The 19623-nt window shown below is 40.0% G+C and overlaps 1 protein-coding gene across 3 annotated transcripts; it reads left to right on the top strand.

Moving 5' to 3' along the window:
- The first annotated feature begins 3072 nt into the window (after positions 1-3072).
- cchcr1 (coiled-coil alpha-helical rod protein 1) lies at positions 3073-10363 on the top strand. Of its 3 annotated transcripts, none has more exons than XM_080866200.1 (19): positions 3073-3233; positions 3480-3789; positions 3873-4040; positions 4187-4304; positions 4524-4718; positions 4925-5088; positions 5195-5309; positions 5486-5596; positions 6755-6898; positions 6999-7109; positions 7387-7493; positions 7605-7717; positions 7848-7920; positions 8529-8647; positions 8754-8942; positions 9239-9340; positions 9505-9650; positions 9725-9872; positions 9968-10363. In XM_080866200.1, the coding sequence occupies exons 1-19, from the start codon at positions 3164-3166 to the stop codon at positions 10096-10098; spliced, it is 2634 nt and encodes an 877-aa protein (XP_080722326.1). In that variant the 5' UTR covers positions 3073-3163; the 3' UTR covers positions 10099-10363. The 3 variants fall into 3 exon arrangements, with proteins under 3 accessions (XP_080722326.1, XP_080722327.1, XP_080722328.1); XM_080866201.1 differs by having other exon boundaries at positions 3074-3233; positions 3501-3789; positions 9968-10362; XM_080866202.1 differs by having other exon boundaries at positions 3092-3233; positions 3547-3789; positions 9968-10362.
- Positions 10364-19623: the final 9260 nt, after the last annotated feature.

Here is a 19623-nt window from a genome sequence, read left to right as displayed (position 1 = left end):
ACACTACACAAACAATCAGACTGAAGATGCAAAAAACAAACAAACAAACAAACAAACAAACAAACAAACAAACAAACAAACAAACAAACAAACAAACAAACAAACAAAAACTAGTTAAATGCTGTGAGCCAAAATGACCACAGGTGCTAGGAAACCAGTCTATGACAGGTAAGGGGGAAAATATATCTTCCCCAAAAAACAGATCATTCCAGTAATTGTTTTTTGTTTTTCTCTAGCTTGCTGACTTTCTGTTTAAGCACCTGTATGTGGGGAATTGGGCTTATGCTTTTGTTGCATTCAGTGGTTAAACTAAATCTAAAAATATGAACATCCAACCACACTAGAATCTGTCCCAACGATACAGATGAGTTATGAGACAAAGTCTGGGCAGTTGCTGACAGGGCAGACATATTCCCCCACATATCCTTTTTTTTTTTTTTTAATAATGCCCAGTGGTCACAGCTATGATGCACAGCTGAGGGATCATTTCTAGACTTCTTGGAGAGAGATGCTGCCCAGTGTAGTGTGCTTCAAGCTGGGTTACAAATGAAAGCTTTTTACAGAAATGAAAATATTTTGCATATATGTTGGTTCCCATGCAGGGAACAATCCCTGTTTATTACAATGAGTTTCAAACGCATCTGACCACATGAACAGAATACTATTGGTTATCAAAGGACAAAAACATTGCAAATCTAACAGTCGCCATTTATTCAATTTTAGCGTTATATGCCTAACTCGGTCAAAAAAAGCCAGAAATAAATCTACCAGGTCCTCTCTAGCCTGAAGTCTTAATCCTACAGCTGGCCTGATAGACCCACATCTTCCTTTTAATCAGTGTTGCCTGACCCTGTGGTACCAGGTCTGGGTCACACACTCACCTGTGAGCTCCTGCGTAAGATTTGTAAGGCTGCCAGATGGGTTAGGAATGATCCTGCTTAAGTTGCTTTCAGAAAAGGCAGAGAAATGCTGACCTGACAGTATCTGTATGTACACAGCTGGCAATGCCCTTGTGGTAACAAAAACAGGTCACTGTCACTGAAGCAGACAGACACATCCACCTGGGAGGGGAAAAGTATGAGATGCACTGACTAATGAGGAACCAGTTTTTCACAAATGGAGATCTGAGCATTTTAACCCAAAATTTGGGTTTAGTTTAAAATCTAAAATACTGGGAAAATTATAGACCAGTTAGAGGAGTATGGGACTCATGTGACACCGTGATACAATAAAAACAAACTGAATTCAAAAAGAATTAATGCTCTGCAGGTGGTCAATGCTCATCTTGATTGTAGAAACAAAGCTTACATACTAATTCTCTTTCTCCCTTTTGCTTTTTGATAAAGGTGAGTATTGTCTTTCTTTTTTGATTCCCTTTGCCCTTCTCAATCCATCTTCCCCTCTGCGATGTTCCTCAGGACCTATGCTGCAGTGCCCGCCTTGTGGTAAGAAGATACAATATCAGCATGTCCAAACAATGCACATCACTCCCACTGTACTCCCCAATCCGCCCTTTCACCACATTAAAGATTTTATGCAAGATGAACGCTATCATGTTCTACTGACATTTTCTCGGCGGCGTACCATATCATCTTGCATTTATTTGTGATCATTTATGGAAATGAATCAACCTAAAAGGTCTCTGTGTTGCTCAAAAATGCCATAAATAGATGATATAAAACTTTAATGAACCCCAGGGGGAAAGTGGGTCATAGCAGCAACAGAAAACAGGATATACTGTAGGTAACAGCAAACACAAATGTTTGCTGCAGACATCTGGGGAAAATAATACAACGGGATACGTGAAATATGCTTGTTATCATGACTGTTAGATAGCCAATGTTAGACAGGATTTTATCTGAAGGTGGTCACATGTGCACAGTTTGTGGATTTAAATCACAAATGTTGTGTGCACAAAATGTGCATCACTGGAGGAAAGTAACACATGAGTAATCTACCGAAATTTGGTAATTGGAATTATATAAGGATACTAATGATTTTACAGTTGTGGGTAAAATATTTATAGACGCCCCTCAACCCCCCAACATTCTGTTACGTAACCAAATTATCACCAATTGCTATTCAAACCTGCACTTATGAGCCTGCTCAGAGTGCCCTTTTCTGCAAGGCCGGCTGTATTATGCAGAAATGATGTGGCTGTCAGACACCCCTGGGTGTTCTTGAGGTGAGGGAGTCCCAGGCAAAGAAGGAATGTTGTAATTTTAGGTTATCACCTCATTAAGTGCATTTACATGAGACCCTTTACCACTAATTATCTAAATGGTATCCCTTTACATCTAGATAATGCCTGAATATAAATGGCTCACGTAACCACCTCCAAAAGAATGGAATGACAGACTAATGATTTATTTAACTTATAAATATTTCTCCTATAATAAATATGATAATGTGTGTTTCTTATTGTCGAAACTTGTGGTTTCTGCACAAAGGGACAGGAAAGCTCATATATCATATTGTTTTCATAGTTTTTCTAACTAGTGTCTGTTGCTCAATGTTTTCATCTAAATAAAATATTTTAGAATTTAAATTTGCCCAGAAGGACAGTTAATTTAGTCCTCAGTGCCCCCTCTTCTCAACATATGCTACCCATCACAGTATACCTTCTGTGCTCCACCCACAGATGGTGCGATCGTTTAAGGATTACGCCCTGAATTTAGTCTATCAGGAGAGCTCTTCCAGTCGACGCTGCAAACACTGCACTGAAACGCATACAAATAGGCGGCAATGCAGGGTTACGATTTAGGGAATATTTAAAGGCAGTTTACGTGAAAAAAAGAACTCCTGCAAGATTACAATGAGGGAAATGAGAACCCAATTATATTTTTACGCTCCTTCCAATTTCCCATGATGCACTGCGCCGTTTCAATATGTAACAGTTATGCCTAAATGAACTATTAAATTTGTTGAATTTCATATACGTATATACATGTACCATAGAAACCTTAAAATGTGGGTTATTTGAACCGAAAATAACGACTGACACGACCAGAAATTGCCCAAATCGAGAGCTCTGAATGTTGCTGTTGTACCCGTAACTAAGGCAACGGTGAAGAATGACGTGACTCGCGGGAGAACAAACGCTAAACGCACCACGGCAGCCGTGTACTGTTTCCTTCCTGTGTAATGGCAATAGTTATTTAACATGGAGAGACAAACTTTAGGGGAGGAGAGGCTGATAGTGCCGACTGACTTCACCTCACCAGTACTTCCGAGTAAGTTGCACCTAAATTCTTGTTACTGTTGAGCTAAATAAACTGTTAATTAGCAAATGTTAGCTTACAGTGTAGCCCACTTGGCGCTTACATGAACTCATGTTTAACTAGTAAAAGTGATTTTATACTTCACGATTAGGAAGCTGTCATGTTTATCTTTACTGAGCTTAGCGTAACAATATGCTTGTTTGGGAACATGGGGAACCTTATATTGGATTAGAGTAGCTAATGCATGCAGGCACATAGACACTGTTTTATTTTATGAAGGGGAGACTCCGGAGGACCTCATACCCCCATCGCATTTTGCATCAAGTGCCCATTCTGCTGGAGCAAACAGATGTGTTCAAATCCCGGCGACACAGCCACCCATCTCCTGGATAAACCAAGGCATGATATCAGCACCATCATCAGGGGAGCCAAGTCCTGCCAATCCATGGCTTGTCATCAATCAGGCCCAACAGGAAATCTTGGAGCTGAGGAAGGAAAATCAGAGGATCTTGATGCTACAAGGAGACAGCATAAGGACCCCTGATTATCGTTCAGATTGTAGAGCCAGGTATATCCACTACATGTTTTATATGGTCTGTCACTTGGGTGGCAATATGGACATATTAATGTGGTCTCTTTCCTTTTATGCAGATCAAAAGACAGAGGAGGTAATTTGTCTCGATGGGAATCAGAGTGGCGACTGGAGGCAGAAAAGCACAAGGCTGAAGCAGAGAGGTTAAAGGGGCAGGTGGAGGCACTAAAGGAGATTGCAGAAAGATGCAGGGAAGAGGTCAGAGACAAAGACAACACCCTTAGCAGGTAAGAGATGTGCTTGTGTCATTATGTGACATCTGAGTGATATTATGTATTTTTTCCCCACACATTTAGTACGTAACCTGACATTATGGAGGTCAGCAAATAACGGTTTTGAACAAGCTTAACTTGGAATAACCTTTGCACAACAGACACAGCCATGAGATGGAAGCAATACATACGGATCTATCTAAGGCTAAGTCTGAACTCAGCCAAATCAGAGAGGAGCTCAGTCTCTGCAGCGCACAGAAGGAAAAAATAAGCTCACAGGTAATGATGTTTACTGACAAAACATTTCATTTCGACACTCTTGTAGACATACATCACCTGAGAGTTACTGGCATTTTGTAACTTATTTTGGCAGTTTGCAGTTAAATTTGTTTTTGTACAGTTTTGTGATCCCAATAAAACATTTTAGTCACATTTCACAATAATAAGGTTAATAAAGTCTGCTTTTTCTGTTTGCAATATGTCTGTTTTTTCTCACAGCTTGAAAGACTGAAAGCAGAGTCGGAGGAGGAAATTACAAGGCTGAGGAGAGATGCTGAAAGGAGCAAAGAGGAATCCCGGGAGCTTGCTTTGAAGGTTGAAGTGGGCAGGTTGCAGGCTGTAGAGGAAGCCAAACAACAGACTCTCAGACTATTAGAGCAACTAGAGGAATTTCGGAAGAACAAGGAGGTGGAGGTGTGTTTAAATGATCATAAACATTGCACTTTGGTGACCTCATTTAGGATTAAGGGCCTTAATCCAACAACAACTAAGTATCTCTGAGCAGAACTCTGAGCACTGCCTTCACTCTGACTTTGCAAGTAATGTGAGAATGTGTATTTGAAGATGAATAAGTCATTATGTCACTCTTTGTCTGTGTCATAAACTTCCCTTATTTTCAGCTGCAACAGTTGAATGCATCCCATTATGCAGAGTTGGGTGCAGCACAAAAAACAAATGTTGAACTACAGGACCGACTTCAGTCAATGACCTCAGAACTGCTGCAGCTAAAGAGCACTCTGATGGAAGTATCTACTGAGAGAAATGGACTAAAAGAACATTTAAGGTGCTTCATTCAATCTAAAACGGAACAGAACTAAAGCATTTAAAGCACTCTGTAGTCACTGTTTTGTGTGTGTGTGGTGAGGGGCATGTTGTTGTTTATTTTTCAGCCAAATGGGACAAGCTTTTGAGACACAGTCTGCTACATTGCAAAGCCTCAGAAATTACATCGGCCAGCTTGCACCAGAGAAAGGAGAGAGGGAACGATTAAATGAAGCTGTTGAGGTAGAGGCAATATATACAGTATTGATTGTAATGAGCATACTGCAAAGTAAATGCATGGGACTTTCAAATGTTCTTTTCACTAGAGTAAAGGAAGAACAGTAAAATATGAATGAGTTAATGTACAAATTATATAATTAATGCTAATTGTGTGTAATTTAATCTTGTCCATTTTGCAGAGGCTGAACAAAGAGAAAGCAGCTCTTCAGACAACTGCAGAGCTTTTGACAGTCAGGCTTAACTCTGTGAATGAGATACTCGTCCTCCAAGAAGAGAAAATGGTGAAAAAGGTGAGTGGGTTTTCTTGACTTTCTAAATTTACATAGCAAAACATGATACAAAACTGTGTTTAAGACATCTGGTGATCAGCAGCAGTCTAATGTGAAACCAGCAGATACCTATGATTTTGTGTTGTCTCTAAGGATGTTTGCGGACCACGTAAGGTAAGAAATGTCAAACTGAATGTACATCACAGACCACATTGAATAAGCCGGACTAGTGAAACACACCTTTCTTTCTGTGTATATACGTTTAACTACACATGTAATATCTGAGATATCTTAATGAGAAGAAAGGGCTATTTTTGTACATGATAAAGAAATGCTGCTGTAGTAGATTAAAGAAATCTGTCAGCACAACTCTTTGGGTTTAAATTGAAAGAAATAAAAGTGTAAAATTACAGAGAACTACACTTCTGTATCCGTCTTAAGTTAACTCAGTTGGGTGCTCACTTCACATATGCGTACACTGAGTAGCGCTGCAGGAGACTGAAATATGATAACAGTTGGTAGAGATAGGTAATTACAGTAAACCGCTTAGTTTGTTGTTGGAGGCTACATCCTCTGTGATGCTCCGTTATCACACAGTACTTTGGAAAGGTTTAGCCTATTTTAGATGTTGAGATTCTTACGTGTCATGGAATATCATCTGGGAGGCGTTTGGTCAGTCCCAGATTATTTACCTTGTTGCATGTGATAGCAGCTTCAAACATGCAGTCAGAGTCTTATATCATGATTGGAACAAACTCCTAAAAGAGATGGTATGGTATGGCCTTTACGGAGCCATTTCTCAACATCACTGAGTCAGTCTGGCATTATATGAAGAGATGTGAGCAACAGAAGGTCTTCAGTACACAAATGCATTTAGAAAATTGGTGCTGTTTTGGATGCAAATTATTATTTTTTTCATTGGGCTCTTTTTAAAGTTGACAGATTTTAAAACCTGCTATATTGTCCATTGATAAGCATTGTCAGTTTACCTTTAGTACCCAGATCCTTTGTGCAGTACTACATTGTGGGAAAGAGAGAAGAAAACTCCTCATTTCAAGATGTAGTGCTTTAGAAAACATCAAGGCTAATTTGAAAACAATTATGCATGCTCATGTGGTGCGTGCACTGAAGTGTATGTGTGTATTTGTGTTTCCCATATATGTGTGTGTGTTTCCACAGACATCAATGGATCCACTTGTGGAGAAAGGATCCGAAGGCCTTCAAGTGCTTCAGCTGTGGAGAGAGAAAGTGTTCAAGTTGTGCGTCCAGCTTCGCTCAAAGGACATCGAGATAAGAGGAGAAAAGGAAAAACTGATTTCAAAAGTATCAAAACGGCTATTATTTTGCTATATCACACAGTACAGGTAATTCCAGCGTATTTAAAACTGTGTTCAATGTGGGACTGCAATGATGTGTGTTTTAGGTCAGATTTGCAGAGCAGCAGCTGCAGCAGGAGCAGCACAGAGCTAGCGTGCTCCAACACAGCCTACATGACAGGATCGCTGAGCTGGACCTCGAGAGGGTGGAAAAGGATGTTAGTACCAGGGCAACTGATGTGATTTACATGGCTGTCTGAAATTTTGATGATGCGTAATAAACTTCGGTCTGCCTAGGAAAGTGATAAATGCTCGTACATTTTTTACCACAGCAGATGATGCTGACTGCACCAAAACTTTGGTTCCCAGAGCCATTGAGGTTTAAAGGACAGCACCTGGGGAAAGACAATCTTAAAAACTAAGCACCGCATTAAAAACAGTAAAACAGATCTGTGAAAGATGCTCAGTTATATGTGGGAATGTTTTTCTTTCCAGGCACTGAAACAGGATTTGGCCAGTGTTCACAAGGAAAATGTTCAGTTGAAGTTACAGAGCCAGAAAGCAGAGGCTGAACTTAAAACCTTGACAGAGGCAGTGCAAAGGTAAAAAAAAAATAGCAAAACTGAATTTCAGAGGATAAGGAAAGATAAGGAGACGTATTAGAAAAGTAGAAATAGAATTCAAGACAGACATATATTGGCTGTGCCTTACAGATTCTGTGAGGTGCTGGAAAGCAAGGTGGCAGAAGTGGAGGCAGCTAAAGCAAGGCTCAACACTTTTACCCAGAGACTGACTTTTGCTAAAAGACGAGTGGAGACAGTCCAAGGTACGTGTGTGTCTATATATATATATATATATATATATATATATATATATATATATATATATATATACTGATGGGTTAATAGCATAGCTAGAAGAACATAAAGGATTTATATCGGGTTTTGTTTTTGCAGCTTTGGTCATGAGGAAGGCAGCCCTGCAGAAAGTTGAACAGGCCTGTAAACAGCCAGATAAGGATGCTGAAAGGTACAGTTTATTTTTTTATTTTTCAATGTGGGTGATTCTCTCTTTCACCTCTATTTCATCTCTTTCACGTTCTTTCTGGATCATAGACATACACAAAATCATATCTGACTGAGGTCACGTGTCTTTTCACTAGGCGCTCCTCATTTTAGGCCAAGAGATAGCCTTTATAAGCATCTTGTTCTTCCACTCACTTGCTCTTTTGGCTTTCTCACAAAAAGCTCATGTTCTAATATGTCAGGATGTTCTTGCATTAGTAGAAATAGTTGCTGCTTTCAAGCCTCATATGTGGTGAGATGAATGAAGGATCAAGAAAAGAAAATAAGTACGTGGAGGGTTCTGAGGTTAGATTTTTATGCTGGTATAGAGTGGCATACTGCATACTGATTTGATGGGACATATATAACAGGTGTCGCTAATGTGGTTGAAATAAGTGTTGTGAATAGCAGGTGTTGCTGTCTTATGCTGTCAGTGTATCTATACAAGATGATTATAATTCATGCAAAAAGTAACTTTCAGGCTGTTTAGCTTACTTTGTTATGCATCATGCAGAGCCTTCTCTACTTCTGCTTGTCTGTTTGCTGTACCATTTTATCTTTGTTGCCCTGCAGCATCAGAAACCTCCAGATAGAGCACAGTTTGGTGTGCGAAGAGAGAGACAGACTCACTCGAGAGCTCAAAAGAACCCCAGAGCTTATCGAGAACGCTCTCGCTGATCTGAAAGAGCAATGTGAGACCCCATATGGATCACAACACCCATTATATCGTCTGTTTGTCTGGTACATATCCACATTTCTGTAATGCATGTGTCTCCGCGCACTTTATACCCTCTGCAGATGAGAGTAAAGTTAGGCTACAGCAGCAGGAGCTGGAGCAGAGCTGGGTGGAGCTCGAGCAGGCTGTAGCTGGTAGAGAGGAGGCTGAGCAGAACCTGCAGCAGATCCAGGCCCAGCTGGAGGACACTAAGGTCACCCTGGAGAGAGTCCGCTGTGAGCTGCTCAGCCAGCAAGAGCAGAGTGAGCAGGGTGAGGCCGCTCGCTGTGCACCTTTCAGAAGGCCCTTCAGCTGAAAGCAGCTGTTCTCTGTGCCTAAAAGCTAACAATGCTGTGAGAGCGGTTAACCAAAAACAATAACGTTACAGACTGACCACGCACACAACACTGTGTTTTAGACTTTTATGTAGACTATAAAAATGTGCAAACATATACACTGAAACCTAATGCATCCCTGGAGTCACATAGAAGTATTGAACTCAGACACTCTCTGTATGTCAAACACAGTACTGAGGAGTGGTGCATTTGTTTCCCCTACCCTGCTTCAGCCCTGCAGGAAAGAGTGTCTGAGATTGAGGAGCGGTGTTCTGAGAAGCTGAGAGAAATGGAGGCTCAAGTCAGCACAGTCAGGAAAGAGCACACCAAAGCAGGTAGTAAGATTAACTGTATGCTGCCTCAGTAAACTGCAGGTTTACATATGGCAATGAAGTCATATCCTTAATGCAGACTTTGCTCTAATATGATTGGAATTGTTTACACAGTATATAGCAGCATATCCCTGTGGCTTTTGAGGCGTCTGTATCGTCTGTTGCAGTTATGACTTTGCGTGAGTTTGAGAGAGAGGCAGCAAAGAAACTGGAAGAGATGAAGCAAAGCCGAAATCCGGAGAGTGAAAACACAAGGAGGAAAGTCCAGCACAAACAACTGAAGGAGACAGTGAGGGACAAAAACCAACACTTGGTAAGATTTTATTATAGCAAAACACAGTCGTGGAGATTTTTGCTTCTGTGTCATTCGACCTGCATTTGTTCCAGGTCACAGTTGCTGATAGAGGGCTGATGAAGGAGCACCAGAGAGCTCAGGCGATGGCTCGGCAAAACTCTGCTGCTCAATGGAAACCTCGACAAAACGCTTCAGAATGGAGCTGTTCTGTAGGCGCACAAGTCCAACTACCTGCAGATGGTAAGAAATGTCTTAGTTTTGCATGTTTTTTTTGAAGTCCCAGCATTTACACAGATGTGACAGAGCTGACCAATGACCTGTCTGCATCCTGTCAGAGACACTTCTGTGTGTTTTGGAGGAGCTCCATACTCTCAGTGCTGCAGTGGTAAACAGCTCTGAGGACTCTGCGGAGGAGGAAGGACAGAGTGACATTGTGGAACCATCCACCGGCAGTCTGCACAGCTGATACCTGAAGATGTGTCACTGCAGCCAGTAAACCCACCTTTAAATTCTAACTGTTGGCAGTGTTGATAACATACAGCTCCTGGAAATCATTTGTTTGAGCCAAACCACTTAAAATCAGACATGTCACATTTGAACTAAACAGATACTGTGTGTTACATGTAGAGTAATATAAATTTAAGGTTGTGTAATTCTTCGAGGATTCTGTGACAATGGTCCATTTTCTGAATAATCTAAATTTCTTGTCTTTGCAGTAAGATAATAAAATATATTTTTAAGTGAAATCTGTGGTGTTTGATTTTTCAAGTAAAATTAGATATACATGGAGACATTTTGACACGAGTTTCCAAGCCTTTTTGAGTCAGCCGTGAAGCTTAAGTTTATAAAGCAGCTGTTTATATAATTGGTGCATCAGCCATATTTTTTCTGATATGGATAACTGGAAAGATCTATAAGATTTTCACATTACAAAAAGTCAATATTTTCAATTCGAAGCTCCTTTATGGAGGTCAATTTTAAAATGGCTCTCAGTCATAGGACTGATGATGATAAACATCATGATGAGCCAGATAATTGTGCTATTTGTCATGTTGTCACGAGTGCTAATCAATTTTGTAGCAATACAAAGTTTCAAGCCTCTAGGTAAAAATACCTCATGGAAAACTGAGGGAGAGTGAAAATACTAATAATGTCTTGGCTTTTCTACTCTATTTTCCAAGATCATTGAAGACGTACGTTCCTGGAGAGGTGATTCATCATGGCAAGCAGAGGATGCATGCGTCAAACTTAAAAGTTTAAGAAACTTAATAGTGGATGATTTGAAGTTGAGTCTTGCATTTATATCGAGGGCTCATAAAGCAATATATAAGACGTGAGAACATTTAAATTCTTTTATTTTAAGCCTTTGATACAAAAGTCTTTAATGTAATAAATAACCCACGAAGAAACCATAACATTACAGTTTAGAATCAGTATTAGTGGATACATTTAATCTTGGTCATAAGTTATGATTGCGATGCATACTTTAGCTCATATCACTTCATATCAGGAGCAGTGACATCCCACTATCAGGGCAATACTAATAATTCTGAACCATGTTAAACACAGGTGTAAGTTCTAACGCTTAACTCATGTCCACTACAACACCAGAAGAGGGCGATGTTGTCAAAGATGAGAGCAGCACATATGCTGTTTGGGGTTAAGCTTAAAACAAATTTAATTTCACTATGATAAGAAATATATCCAGAATAATTTAATGTTGTTTCTCAAAAGATTTCAAACAACATAAAGGATCTGGGTTAAAACATTTAGAATAAATATTGCAATATTGTTGCTTTTTCCCTTAAGCCTGGAAAAGAATTATTTTACTATTAGCAGCCTGGCTGAATATGTAATTATAGACAGGGGGGCAACTAAACAACACAGTGGGTGGCTAATAAATTAGGAAAGCACTGGAATACAAACAATAAATGAAATAAATTGAATAATAACAATAATTTAACAAGAAGCATAAACAAAGACTTTTCATGTTTGCAGAAATATCAACTGACATGAAAACAGTTTTTTTTTCTTTCCTAAAATCAGCTTCACTGATACTGGAAAGTGTTGCTGTGTGCTTGTGTATGAGAAATCCTGCATTTGCTTCTGAGGCTGATACTGTGCTGTCAGAGTGCACTGTGTCAAATCAGAGCATCTGCTGTCATTGGCCCTGCCTGTCATTAAGAGTCTGCGTCAAGGCTCAGTCCACTAGCTGTTTTTCTCAAGTGGAGTGTTGTTTCCATTGCTTGTACAGTTTTGCGTTTTCACTGGAATGGTAATGTTTTCTTATCAATAAATGATTTATGGCCTGTATTATTACTAAGCACTGTATTAAATATTTATAACATAACGCAAAGAAAGTGAGGGCTACCTTGGGACTGGGAAAAGATGCCGATGTTTGCACATGTAGGGTCAGAACAACATGCTGAAGTCCTACTGCTGTTGATATTTAGGGCACAAATATAGGGCACTGTGTGCAGCTCATTGCCTTACTCTGTTGCTGTCAGCTATTCAGGTTTTCTTTCAGCTAACCATAGCTAAACTTTGCATGTCTTAAATGTTGTGAAAACCTGCAGTTGCAAAGCCTATTACAATTTGTGAAGTGTCCCCAAAGTGGAGTCCTCTCGGGGACAGTCCTCATTCAAGTTTGCTACAGCCAGTGACTGGAATAACCCACAAAACTTTTTTCCACAGCATATTCTCTCAAGGACATTGTAGCACTTCCTTAAATATACTATTCAGACTATACCAGCATTTCTTGTTTAATACCTTTAAAGCATTAGAAACTACAAAAATATTCACGTCTTTATTCCTCTAGTGAAGAAAACAGTTTGCATTAAAAGGTGACAAACAAGCATGCCTGACACGAGGCCCTGGTTAATCTGCTTGCCTGATCTTTGAAAGGTTCTTGCAGGCCAGAGAGCGGAGCAAACTGGAAGCAGTGTCTGAGGCTGACGTGATTTAGTAAGTCAGGGGTGTCGCCCACCAGAACTGCATGCTCCATGAGCCTGGCTGATGGTTGTGCACTGCTGCGGAAGGCCAGGCTGCAAGTTAGAACCGCAGACATGGAGGAGCAGTGATGCAGGCAATGTGGGGCACTGTTCAGTGGGGGTTGCTGTGGACCGAACTCTTCAATTTTGTCATTACTACATCACTTTATGTCACTTTCCTGCAGTGATTTAAATGAAGCAGAATGTTGTTAATTTTTTTGCATCAGCATAATTTTGCTGTAGGCTGAGCTACAGACCTCTGAGACTAAAATCTATGATATAGTGAGAATATTCGTGCAGTCGGGGTTCTGACTGAGAGCATTAACCATTTCATACAAGTCTGAGCAGAAAAGCTCTGCAAAATAATGACACATTATTCAATCATTATTAGCTTGTCAGACTTTATTTTCAGCTCTGCAGCTGAGTAATCTGTGATCTCTTATCGTTTCAGATCAAATTTAAAAACTACTTGAAGCCGCACTTTTTTCCCCCCTGTAGTTGCTTTTTGAAACAAATGGTAAACACGGCATCATCCGTGCATAAGTCACCACCTGTGCCAATCAGTCACCTTGTTTGGAGCTGTAATTGCAGTTCCCCTTTGGAGTGATCAGTGTAATACGGTACACACGGTGAGGCAGCAAAGCTGTTTACTCAATGCAGGAATGAAGTGAACAAATAAAAGGGACACTTTTCAACTTTTGTTATTATTAAGTGATTAACAAAGTGCTCTCAGCCTGTGCCTGTTTTCCTTTAAAACCATTTGAAAGGTGTGTCGTAGCACTTCACTCTGAGTGCAAACTAAGCTATTAAATAAGTATATGTCAGGAGTAACATCTACATGCTCCCAAAGATCATCCCGGGCCTGATAAATAAAAAAAGATATCAACTGAGCCGAGTCAAAACTCTAGAAATAATGGCTGCTTTGAAAGATCATAGATCCACTTGAAGAGAAACTGAAGAAAGGCTTAATCCCTCAGTTTAAACAGAAGCTCTTCTTTTACTTGTGGAGCTAGTTTGTCCCCAGTTCATCAGTCATCATTATCGTAACATCTCCCCGACTTAACAACAGCTGCCTCTTGTTTCGCCCTTTGATTTTAGCCTTAGATATGCTTATCGTATTCACAGAAAAAAGCCCTTAATGTGTTTCTAAAATGCATTTCAAAATCCATCACTTTCCCCCGTTTCTTTGAAAGTAGTGGTTACTGCCAACACTTCACAATGATAAAAATACAAAGAATGGCTCTCTGTTGAAAAAGATTGAATCAGTTTAGTCTGCGAACAGCGTCCACTGGCAGGACTTACATAAGCAGCAGAGAAGCAGCAGCACTTTCCACACATATTCACATTTTCTTTTCTGAGATTTCTAATTTAATGTTTCACTTAACTGGTCAAATGTTCACGTGTGTGTGCGTGTGCGTACTAATGTTCATTCCGCAGCATTAGAAATGATATAAACTATATAGAACATCAGTAGAAAAGACAGCCAAAGGGCAGAAAGTCAAATGTTAGCGATCTCCTTTAAAACATTAACTACATCAGAACAGCTGTTGTTGGGATCTCAATAGCAAAAAAATAAATTAATAAATGAGACAAGGGATGTGTGAGAAAACAGAACATCGATAATTAAAATTGCCAAGCTAATTTGTTTTGTTCTGTAAGCGCTTTGCCTGTGGGGTATTCAGTTAAAGATGTGGGAATGTTTAATCAAATTTCCATTAATATTCATCTGTGCGGCTGCACCTTAACTCCCTCTGGTTACCAGCATGTTGTTCAAATAAGGCCTCCTAATTACCAGATTTTAAGACTTTTATTTTATCCGTTCCTTCATTTGTGAGCAATCTGTTCCATATTTTGATTCAGTTGGTGGTTTTTTTCTTCCAGCGGCACTTTGTCCGAGATAACAGCCATGTGACAGTTTAATAACGTACTCTGTAAAGCAATGGACAAACGGACTAGTGAAATGCACTCCTTTTTGGGTCCATATTATTATAATTTGTCATTATGTCGAGACAAAAAGAAACACTGAAGCAATTCCACCATCTGCAAACAAGAAATTGCTTTAAGTTCTGGACTTTAAGAAATGTGTCTCATGATTGCAGAGCACTGTGATTCATTCCTCTGCATAAAAACGTTGCTGTGGGCGTCCTGTCTCTCAACAAATATGCAAATGCTTGAGCTGATAAGAAGAAAAAAAAAAGGATGAGGGTATATAAGGTGGAATATAAACTCAAACTAACCTGAGAGGCGTCATTTTGAGATCATGTCTTTCCAAACATCCTATATTGCTTGCAAGTTTGCAGTCAAATCTTGGCAGCTGTTGTATTTTTACAGTGATCCTGGTTAAAGAGAACTTACGCATTTTATGGTATGACAGGCGCCAGGAGTAAAGTAACTATAATTTTTTAGTTTTAGGCCTAACCTGTGCAAACATGTGTTACACTGATTGCTGTGTCAGTTTGGAACAAATGAATCAATAAGCTGACAGACACCAAAGTGTTCTGATGATAAAAGATTGCCTTTTTTTTTTCTAAAGGCCAATTTTCTGGCATTTTATTGAAAGAATTGAAAAAGACTAGTAAAAATAGAGCAACAGATAAATTACTTGTTGCCCTAGTTACAACATTTGAATGGAAGAGCATGTCCAACACTGAACATCTGCACCTGACAGAGGGCTGGAGTGAATCCACAGCGTCCCTCTTCATCGTTACAATATTGCACATGACATTCCAGCACTGCAGGTCTTTGCAGCCAAAACTTAAACTGGCTCAAATAGATCCCTCAGCACACAGAGTGAGTCATTTGCTAAAATGAATAATTTACATTAGCAATTTTATTGAAAATGTATACAAAATTACTGAGTCATGCTCAATTTTGATTTACAAATTTCTAACACCATGAATTGAGACTGTAGCAAATGTATCCATGTGGTGCTCCTGACTATTCTGTGTCATCCGCTATACCTCTTAAATTGTCCTGTTTTTTTTTTCAGGCAAAGTCACATCAGGTCTTTATGTAAAGAGTTTCTCATTCCTGCTTATGCCTTTGTCACATCCTGTTAGAATTGTTATGATGCACTTTATGCTTGCATGACGCAGTCATCCTTAAGTCATCTTCAGTTTGATTGAAATTCTGCAACTAGGCTCCCAGCAATGTCTCCTTACTTTGGCATATATTGGATTTGTAGTGTTTAAACCTCCTGACACTGTCTCCAAGAAAATGTATGATTAATATAAATCTTCTTGACGGTTTATATTTTTATACAGTTTCAGGATTTGAAATTGAACACTGCAGCCAAGTTAAATCCATGTGGGTTAAATGCTTGTGCTACTTATATATGCATCATTTGCTTGATTTACCTTAGCACTATATGACTGAGCAGAAGTGCTCACATTCTGTAATTATCTGTGCAGTAAATTTGCCAGGTGGCATATATGCACTTTAGTTTCTTCATTAGGTCCATAAACACTGTGATTAACACTGTGTGTGCAGCATTTAGTATTTTATGGATGATGTGTGAATACTTTTAAGGATAGGGCCAAAATGTGTTTCATTCACTAATTCAGCTGTTTGCTGCAGGATTAAAAGGATGGTGGTGGAATAAGTAATTGATGACAATACAAAAATTTTGTGTCCAGAAGTTTTTACGTGGGCTCAGATCAATCCATAACCAGTGAATCCATGAGGTGTGTCCTTCTGTTTGTTGCCCCACCACTTTCTCAACTGGCTTTGGAGCGTGGACATCACGCTCGATTGTCTTTTTATGCTTTCCCAACCTGGAAGCAACATGAAGGAGCTCATGTATCGGATATTACCAAACGAAGGCGTCTAGCCTGGATAGCAGCCGTGAGACGAGCTGATATCAAGTTCTGTTACGTCTCCAGATATCAGTTGGTGTGCTCAAGACATTTTCATTCCGGTAAGTTCTAAATATGTTCACATCACACTTTATACAGTGGGGCAAAAAAGTATTTAGTCAGCCACCGATTGTGCAAGTTCCACCACCTAAAATGATGACAGAGGTCAGTAATTTGCACCAGAGGTACACTTCAACTGTGAGAGACAGAATGTGAAAAAAAAAATCCATGAATCCACATGGTAGGATTTGTAAAGAATTTATTTGTAAATCAGGGTGGAAAATAAGTATTTGGTCAATAACAAAAATACAACTCAATACTTTGTAACATAACCTTTGTTGGCAATAACAGAGGTCAAACGTTTACTATAGGTCTTTACCAGGTTTGCACACACAGTAGCTGGTATTTTGGCCCATTCCTCCATGCAGATCTTCTCAAGAGCAGTGATGTTTTGGGGCTGTCGCCGAGCAACACGGACTTTCAACTCCCGCCACAGATTTTCTATGGGGTTGAGGTCTGGAGACTGGCTAGGCCACTCCAGGACTTTCAAATGCTTCTTACGGAGCCACTCCTTTGTTGCCCGGGCGGTGTGTTTTGGATCATTGTCATGTTGGAAGACCCAGCCTCGTTTCATCTTCAAAGTTCTCACTGATGGAAGGAGGTTTTGGCTCAAAATCTCATGATACATGGCCCCATTCATTCTGTCCTTAACACGGATCAGTCGTCCTGTCCCCTTGGCAGAAAAACAGCCCCATAGCATGATGTTTCCACCCCCATGCTTCACAGTAGGTATGGTGTTCTTGGGATGCAACTCAGTATTCTTCTTCCTCCGAACACGACGAGTTGAGTTTATACCGAAAAATTCTACTTTGGTTTCATCTGACCACATGACATTCTCCCAATCCTCTGCTGTATCATCCATGTGCTCTCTGGCAAACTTCAGACGGGCCTGGACATGCACTGGCTTCAGCAGCGGAACACGTCTGGCACTGCGGGATTTGATTCCCTGCCGTTGTAGTGTGTTACTGATGGTGACCTTTGTTACTTTGGTCCCAGCTCTCTGCAGGTCATTCACCAGGTCCCCCCGTGTGGTTCTGGGATCTTTGCTCACCGTTCTCATGATCATTTTGACCCCACGGGATGAGATCTTGCGTGGAGCCCCAGATCGTGGGAGATTATCAGTGGTCTTGTATGTCTTCCATTTTCTGATGATTGCTCCCACAGTTGATTTTTTCACACCAAGCTGCTTGCCTATTGTAGATTCACTCTTCCCAGTCTGGTGCAGGTCTACAATACTTTTCCTGGTGTCCTTCGACAGCTCTTTGGTCTTGGCCATGGCGGAGTTTGGAGTCTGACTGTTTGAGGCTGTGGACAGGTGTCTTTTATACAGATGATGAGTTCAAACAGGTGCCATTCATACAGGTAACGAGTGGGGGACAGAAAAGCTTCTTACAGAAGACGTTACAGGTCTGTGAGAGCCAGAGATTTTCCTTGTTTGAGGTGACCAAATACTTATTTTCCACCCTGATTTACAAATAAATTCTTTACAAATCCTACCATGTGAATTCATGGATTTTTTTTTCACATTCTGTCTCTCACAGTTGAAGTGTACCTCTGGTGCAAATTACTGACCTCTGTCATCATTTAAAGTGGGGGAACTTGCACAATCGGTGGCTGACTAAATACTTTTTTGCCCCACTGTAGCTGAATAATATCATCGTTGGTGGTCTCGGAAATTATAGAATTTGCGATCAAACATAGAATGGAGTGACTTGATTGGTTGATGTAAAGACAATAAATGAAATGAGACAGGAAGGACACAAATTGGCGTTAATAATTTACCCGATTATCAATGTGTTAACTTGCATGTACTTTACAATTATGGGCATATAATATGATAACGATATTTTAGCAGTTAAATGATAAATGTGTAACATTAATTATGGTGGGGGGTGGAAAATGGCTATTTCACTCGGTGCACTCCAGCTGACTTACTTTGACGACGTACTCAGAGTTTGGCGGCTTGAAAATAGCCAAATCTTGCACCCAGCCATTTGTAAATTGGATGTGCGCCTCCAGTGACTTGTAATTACGAAACTGGTTCGCTGTGTAAGCGCTTACTCCACAAACAAGATACGTGAAGATATCGGGGTAGGACAGTGGCGGTAAGTCGTCTGGGTCTTTACTCCACTGCCGTATTTCAAATGGGTCCAGATTTGCGATGCACTCTATTTTTTTTTCAAGTACCGCTGCTTCGCCTCTGGACGCAATCGGTCTCTATACCGTCCGTTTTCTTTTGAGCTGCTTTTAAGCATGTTTCTTGTCGTCGTCGTTTGTTTGATTCGTAGACCCCGAAAATGGAGCTGCGCTCCCACAATGCATTGCGGCGTGACGTCAACTCCAAAGCCCTATACTGGATAGATTACAGTAGAATACAGTACTTACTTTTGTCTTACAAAATAGCTCAAAAAGTTTTTTCTGCATGGTCAAATGCCTGCTTATAACGTGCAGGTCATTGAGGTCTTAAACGAGATCAAAACCTGCTGATGGTTCCTCCTTGAGAATAAAAACTTAAGGAGACTGCGCATTTGATGTTGAGACTTGTTTGTATAGGCTAGCTTTTAACTAGTGTTGTCTTTGTTGTGATTTAATATATTGTGAGTTATATTTTTTTTATTTGTTGAAGACTATTGTGAAGCAGTTACTGATTCTTATGTAGAAAGGTATTATATAAGTAAATTTTGCTTACTTACATTCTCTTTACCCTCACTTATACTTTGTCTTCTGTGCTAGCCGTGTGTTAGCATGTAGCCTAAAGCGCTACCCTGCCTTTGTAAAACTTCACAAAGCTGTTCCAGTAGCTGTAAACTCCTTTTCTTTGTTTAGGCACAGCTTCAGGTAACTTTTAAAGATGTAGTGCATGAACAACCAGTGATGTAAGTGAAATTGCTTTATTCTGATTGAAATTATGTTGTAGCCTAACAAAGTTTTTCAAATCAAAACTTGGGACAAATGTGAAATCAGCCTTAAAGAAAAAGAGGTTATAGATGATATTGTCAGTCTTTGCTTATGCCACCCTACTTGTGATCCTTTTGGATTAAACTGAGTGCTATTATAAGTAGAATTGTGGTTTGAGGTCCTGGAGAG

This window comes from Rhamphochromis sp. 'chilingali' (assembly GCF_963969265.1).
Source record: "Rhamphochromis sp. 'chilingali' genome assembly, chromosome: 19".
Lineage (NCBI taxonomy): Eukaryota > Metazoa > Chordata > Actinopteri > Cichliformes > Cichlidae > Rhamphochromis > Rhamphochromis sp. 'chilingali'.
The sequence above is the reverse complement of the archived record's forward strand: the minus strand, read 5'-3'. Positions and strand labels throughout refer to the sequence as shown.

Coding starts and splice junctions, on each gene's coding strand:
- cchcr1 (XM_080866200.1), top strand. CDS start 3,164: ATGGAGAGACAAACTTTAGGGGAGGAGAGGCTGATAGTGCCGACTGAC. Junction 8,648..8,753: donor CGCTGATCTGAAAGAGCAAT/GTGAGACCCCAT, acceptor TACCCTCTGCAG/ATGAGAGTAAAGTTAGGCTA. Junction 9,651..9,724: donor GGGACAAAAACCAACACTTG/GTAAGATTTTAT, acceptor CATTTGTTCCAG/GTCACAGTTGCTGATAGAGG.